This window comes from Monoraphidium neglectum (genome assembly GCF_000611645.1).
Source record: "Monoraphidium neglectum strain SAG 48.87 unplaced genomic scaffold scaffold03290, whole genome shotgun sequence".
Classification (NCBI taxonomy): Eukaryota; Viridiplantae; Chlorophyta; class Chlorophyceae; order Sphaeropleales; family Selenastraceae; genus Monoraphidium; species Monoraphidium neglectum.
The window spans coordinates 1-6,742 of NW_014010338.1; the positions used below are offsets into that span (position 1 = coordinate 1).

At 60.4% G+C, this 6,742-nt stretch overlaps 2 protein-coding genes across 2 annotated transcripts; one reads left to right on the top strand and one right to left on the bottom strand.

Moving 5' to 3' along the window:
• Positions 1-1,816: 1,816 nt before the first annotated feature.
• On the top strand, positions 1,817-4,999 carry MNEG_12529 (hypothetical protein; the record flags this gene model as incomplete). The annotated part of the gene is made up of 8 exons (XM_014038998.1): positions 1,817-1,885; positions 2,440-2,463; positions 2,830-2,893; positions 3,233-3,270; positions 3,561-4,028; positions 4,307-4,378; positions 4,682-4,747; positions 4,952-4,999. 8 exons carry the CDS (start codon positions 1,817-1,819, stop codon positions 4,997-4,999), a joined length of 849 nt encoding a protein of 282 aa, XP_013894452.1.
• Positions 5,000-6,091: 1,092 nt separating this feature from the next.
• MNEG_12530 (hypothetical protein) lies at positions 6,092-6,274 on the bottom strand (the record flags this gene model as incomplete). The annotated part of the gene is made up of 1 exon (XM_014038999.1): positions 6,092-6,274. A coding segment is annotated over one exon (183 nt), but the record flags the coding sequence as incomplete, so codon positions are not given.
• Between the last annotated feature and the right edge of the window lie 468 nt (positions 6,275-6,742).

The window sequence follows — 6,742 nt, forward strand, 5'->3', positions numbered from 1 at the left end:
CCCCTCGATCGCGCCACCCCTCACCCCCTTCCAACAGGAGACGCGCTTTGTGGGCGAGCGCCCCGTGGCCTCCGCCGCTGGGGAGACCCCCCTCGGCGTCACCGAGAGGGTGGGCGGGTGCACGCATTTCTGTCGCACTTCCAGGGTTCAGGGGCCAGGGGCTTCCGCCTGGACCTGCCATCCATGTTTGTCGCAGCCGTACATCGTTGTGCTTGGGTGCCCCTCCTGTGCACAGCCCTCGCCCGGCCTGCCGACGCGCTCATCATGGATGTGGGCTTATGGATGGTCGCGCATTTGTGCACGGTGATTGAGTTGCCATACGCGCGCACGCGCACACACTCTCACACTCACATTCACAACCACACTCTGCAGGTGGTCGAGACGACCGAGCCAGGGCCCACCTGCCCCACCCCCGGCGCCCCGATCCAGAGCGTCCAGGTGCGGCGCCACGCCACAGTCCCCGCCCCATCTGTCCCACCCCCCTTGCTGGGATTCATGCTGCCCCGCGGGCATCGACGCCCTGCACGTTTGTCCTCACGCAGCCCTGAAGCCAAGCCCGCCCCGTTGGACCCCGGCCACGCGATCCCCTGCTGCCCTGTGCCCGCTTGTGCCCGCTTGGAGTGGCTGAGTATCAGATTGCCGCAAAACACGTTGCAAGCCCAGGTCATCACCGCACGCGCGCACACACACACACACGCACCTGCAAGCGTGCACATTTGCCCGTGCACTTGCTCACACACCCGTCCCCCCGCCCCCTTGCCCCCACTTGAAACCTCCCTAAAGGGCGAGCACATCGGCCATGTTGCGCGCGACCGCACAATGGACATCTGAGAAGGTCCCCGGCTTGCTGGTGGGGGCTGCGACAGCAGCAACAAGGTGGGGGACCACCGCTCCCAACTCCGGACAGTGGGAACGTGATGCTGAGCCGCGTGCGCGTCGGCGTGCGCGTGTGTGGCGCTGCGATTTTGAGCTGGATAGTGGGGGCTGTTGGACAGAGTTGAGCCGCTGGGGTCGCCGGCAAGGGTGCAAGTAGGGTGTGCATGTGGTAGCGGCAGTGTCGAGTGCGATTTTATCGCAGCTTGGTGGTCAAGCTCCGGCCTCCTGAGGTGGCCAGGCTCCAGGCCTCCAAGCGACAATTGCCTGTGTGAGAGCTTGCGCCCACCTGACAAACACAGTCATCCACATCGTGCGCGCGTTTCGCGTATCGTTGCAACACCTGGACACCTTGATGACCCGAATTTGCCTCCATTTGTCAAACCCACGCCCCTGCACAGTACGCAGCAGCGAGCGCTGGACAAGCAAGCGTGCCACCAATCCCGAGCATCCCAGGGTCGCCCCGACGCTCTATCGGCGCGCTCAGCTGCAGCTCGGTGCCTTGCATAACGGAGGTTGATTGGGTGTGCAAAGCGCTTTGATTGCATGAGATGCGCTGGTGAACATCGCGGGCTGGTCTCATGTTAAAAAGGCACTTTAAGCATGCACTCTTTGACTGTGGTTTCGCCTGTCTTGTCATGATACCAGAGTGTTTACGACGACAGCCGCCTCCGCCCGTCACAACCGCTTGAAGGCGCAGTCCGACCTGTTTTAATGGTTGCGCTGCGATTTTGCCATGTTGGATTTCCCTGGGATTGCCTGCCACGCATGGTGAAAGCTTGAGCTGGGCAAGTCGGCTGATCTTTTTCCACCTGTTGTCAAGGCCCGGATTTGGGCTCGCCCAGCCCCAACAACACACCCAACCTAGGTGTGTAGCCAGAGTTGTTCAGGAGCGTTGGGCGGTGCTTATGCATGCCGCTTCAAGTTGTAAGTCAAGCAAAACATGAAGATTTGTGTTGCCCCGTCAGCTCAGTGCTGGATCTGGCCTGCGATGCTGAGGTGGCAGGGCACTGTGAGTAGCGGCTGCATGACCCGCCACTGCACAGACTGGCCTGAGGCTGTCCAGCGCCCCTTTGCCCGGCCTGTAAAGATGGATGGCAATCTTGATGGGTGTGCTGCACTATATTTTTGACAAGCGGCACTGCATTGGCCTGAAGGGTCTGGTTGGTTGGTGTCACACAAGCTGCAGCATCCGGAGAGTCACGGCTCCCGGGATACTCATCGCCCGCTGGGCTGCAATGCGACCTCGTGATATGAAGAATACATTGTATTCTAGCTCATATCCGACTACTAGCGGCTCACAGCGATACGACATTTGCGCACATCGATCCCTCGAAACAAACCTCCGTGACTCGAAACTCCGCAACCCGACCAACAAACATGGGTCTCGGTCAGAAGATCAAGGCAAGCTTTGAGTCCATTGCAGGCCGCTTTGAACAGCAGTATTGTCGGCGTTGCTCCACTGGCGTGGCTGCGCGCGCACGCGCACGCACATGCATGTCAATGCACGCACGCACGCATGTGCGACCGGGCTGACCCCCAGCGCCCTGCCCCCAACCCCTGCAGGACGTCGTGCACCGCCACGGCTCGGTGCGCGATGCTATATATGCTGGGACACACGCCTGTCTGACACGCTTTGGGTTGCTCGACAAATCCCAGAGCCCGAATTAGCCCTGCTGACGCAGCCCATGTCGCGTCAGCGCCAGAAGTGACCCCCTTCCCCTGGCCCCTGGGCGCATTATGCATGGGACATGCCTCCTATCATGGCTGCCACGCCGCCACCGTTCGCTTGCGCCCACCGTCCACAGCTTGCAGCAAGCAGTCGGCCTTCCATACTGGGGGTTGCATCCACCCCACCCGGGGGAGGGCCCACTGGCAACCAGCCCTACCCCACCATTTTCCCAAACCCCCGCTGTCACCCCCTATTGCTCCCCTGACCCCTCTCTGGGCTCCCAGGACTCCTCCTCCTCCGATTCTGGCCAGGAGGGCGCCGCCTACCAGACGCGCGGGGCCGTCAACGGTGAGAGCACGCAGCCATGATCGCCTGGTCGGTTGAGTTTGCATGGATGCGGCGGGCCCCGCGTCGCCTGCGCGCTGACGCCGGTTGCATGGCACAGCGCGCGCGTTCCCCTTTGAGCTCAGCCCTCCGGTCAGCAGGGGTGGGGTTGTTGTACAGACTCACGCGCGACCCTTGCTGAGGCTGTACAGCGGGATCCCAAACTGCTGGACTGGCCAGGCTCCTTTGATTTGCCTTGGGGGCGACCCTGGCAACGTCTCCCCCCCCACCCAAAACAAACTCTCATCGGGGCCCCGCTGTTGCTGAACCCACTCCCATCCCTGCACCCCGCCCTGCCCACAGATGAGGTAACCCCCACCACTCAGGACACCACCCCCGAGGTGCGCCGTCGCCGCACGCGGCGCGCGAGCGCGCTGTAATCACATGGGCATGTGTGATAGTGCCCTCCTCGCACGTCGGGCCAGCTGCGTATCGCGGCCGGCTAATATATGCTTGCCAGAGTGTTGTTGCACCCAACAGCCCCCGCAGACGCGCCATTGTAATGTCTAAACAACTGAAGCCACACACACGCTTCTGTGTGTCAGTTTTTCCCAGCCTCTTCTTGTCTTTTGGCCTCTTTGAATTGTAACAGTGCTTGGCCCCGCACAATCCCCTCGATTCCCTCCATCAGGTGATTGCCTTGCGCGAGCGCCTCAGGGCAGAGCGCGCGGCCGAAGATCCCAACGCCCCCTCGGCTGACTGCGGCACCTCTGGCTTTGACAACCCGCAGACCCGCGGCCTGGGCGGCACCGGCGCCGGCGCCGGCATCAGCACAGGCACCGGCGGCGGCGCTGGCTTCGACGGCACTCCCATGTCTGGCGCCGTTGGCGCGGGCACCGACTACGACAGGACACGCGGCACCGGCGTGGCCGGCCTGGGCGGCGACACCGGCAACATCGGCGGCGCCGGCCTGGGCGGTGACCTTGGCAACACCGGCGGCGCTGGCACCGGCGCTGGTTACGGCTACGACACGCAGAGCGCCGGCATGGAGGGCCCCGGCGGCGCGCGCCACCCGGGCATGAAGGAGCGTATCGCTGGCAAGGTGGAGCAGGTGGCTGACCGTGTGAAGGGTGCCGCCGGCTCGACCCGCGAGAATCAGGTGGGGCGGTTGTACTTGAGAGGCATCAGCAGCTACTCAGCAAATCCATACCTCGGGCTGTCTATTGCCTTGGTGTTCCGCACCTGTTTGCAAAGATGCATAGCCGGTGGGACTGTGGGGAGTTGGAATTAGGAAGATGCTATGCCTGATTCGAGCAGTGTTCGAGCTCGCGTCGTAGACGCTACATCTAATCTAACATTAGACGCTGGTAGCACCAGCTATACACTTGCTGCTGACTGGGAAGTGTGCCCCTGCCCCCACCACCCCTCCAACAACAGGAGATGCGCCAGCAGACCGCCGCGGGCGGCAACACCTACGGCTCTGGTGACCCCTACCTGGGTGGTCAGGGGGTGAGTCGCGCTGTCAGCCTTGACAGAAGCTGACGCTGATACTGCTTTGGATACTGCTGTTGCAAAACTTGCAACAAGCCGAACACTGGTCGCTTGTCGATGGCAAGACGAGGGGCATGATGGGCCTGACTGGTAAAGTGTACCAACGGGCATTCAAGGCGGACACAGCTAGGTGTTGCCCCCCTTAGATTTGGTGTCACAGCGTGCGCAATCTATATGCAACTTGCAGTGAGTATGCTTACCACCTGTGTGCCAAGCGCCTCGCTCAAGCATCCATCACTGCAAATCTGCAACATTTTGCAGGGGACCGGGGGTGCGGGGCTGGGCTCTGCCATGAACAACCCTGACTCGGCCTTCCCCACAGACAACGTGAGGGGACCTCTTTTGCTTTTTTTGTCTTGGGGGTTTGTCCAGGTTCTTGTGTGTGCAGACCTGCAGCATGTGACCTGTATTGCTCCCTTCTCCCACCTGCCGCATGTGACTTGCATTGCTCCCTTCTCCCTACACCTCTTTGTGTTGTGGTCGGGCTCTGTTGATAAACTTTTGCATCCCCTCGCCTTCACAACCAAGCAGGGGGAGCGCATCGGGCGCGGGGGTGAGGACCGCAACCTGCAGTACTGAGCAGCTTATGATGGGGAGATGGAGGAGGTGAGACAAACGGGATTTTGGGTGGATGGCACATCTGAGGTGCAGCACAACGGAATGGGTGTTGCGCTTATTCGCCTCCTGATGATGGTTGTCAACATGTCGGATGTACATTCACATGATAGTACACACAAATGGTTGTGCCACCTTCCATGTTCATTTGCCTGCAGCCTCATCCTGTTCATGCACCTCCTCACACACTTGCTGCCTGCAGGATGAGCAGACGCTACCAAGCTGAGCTCGACGTTCTGCAGAGCAAGGGTGTTGACAATTTTGTGCAGGCAGTGCCTGGGGGCGACTGTTGTGCTTTGATTTTGAAGGATGTGAAGTGGTGTACATCTGGAGTGTTGTGACACAATTTCATTAGGTGAGCTTTTTGTACACTATATTGATAGGGGTGGATTCCACCACTCCTGGCTTTGTTTTGTGTGGTCTTTGCAACATCAAGGACGTGGGTACGCGCAGGACAGCCTATGCTGTGACTGTCTTGCATTGAAGTGATGACTTGTCAAGAGAAGGATGGTTTTGTGCTGTCCTGGCACTATGCTTGCCGTGCTGGCTGATAGCTTGTTGTCGGCCCTGCCCTTGGATGCACCAACCCAAAATGGTGCGTTCAGTGAAGTGGTCTGATGGTGTGCCTGCCAGCATTATGACCGTGTTGGCCAAAATTTTGGCTTGTTGTAACCGCGACATTGTACTGAAATGGGGAACAGTCATGCGCCCGTTGTCAGGCTTGGAACTGGCAGGTTACACCAGCTATGCACGTTTAGTGTCAAGCAGCCAGCACGAGAAAAAGGTCTTATGCTTCTACAACAAACACCTCACTTCGCTAAGCTTGAACTGTGGCAAAGAACTTTCGGATCGTGCATCGATCAGCGCTTAGCAGCCGCTACGGTTGTAATTGACGCTTCAACGCGGCCGCCAAAAGACCTCAGCATAGATTGTCATGAATTCATGCGCACACCTCCGTGGTGGTCAGCCCCAGAGCAGCCCCCTTCAATAAGCAGATCCTTTTTCTTGATCCTTTTCTCTGGGGCTAACATCGTCGGCAACCTTCTGCGGATCAGATCACTTCTGGTTGTTGACCCGCAGCAGCTGGATTTCAAACAGCAGGGGCTCCCGCGAGTGGTTTGCGAGCTGGCGCCGCGTGGCAAAGGTGGGGGGCTGGGGCTGCAGCGCGCTGCTGGTGTAGCCCAGCTCTGGGGGCACCAGGGCGCGCCGCCGGCCGCCCGTGGACATGCCGATGAGCACCTGGCGTTTGTTCAGGGGGGGGGTGTTGGACGTCAAGTGAAGGACAAGTGCTGTCTGCACAGCATGATAATTGATTGTGCGGACTCCATGCAGTGCGCTTCTAGGCACACACTGACACTTTTAGTACCGGGCGAGCAGCGAGGAACGACTGGATTGGAGTCCATGGGGTGTGGTCCAGCTGATCCATGCACGCGCAGCTGGGCTGAGCTCGCAGGTGCCGCCCGGTTGTACAGAGCACATGCTGCCGGGACTCAATGTGCAGCCAGGGATTGGGCAGCACAGGCCAGCAGGGCGCAGCCGCACGAATCGCCACTGCACGAGGCAGCAGACGAGACGCGGCCGGGCACACCCCTGGCCTGCGTTTCTCCCGCCCACCTCCTCCAGGCCGGGGATGAGGGTGCCGTCCCCCAGGCGGAAGGCCACGGGGCCGACGGGCACGTCGCGCGGTTGGAAAGACACACCCTCGAT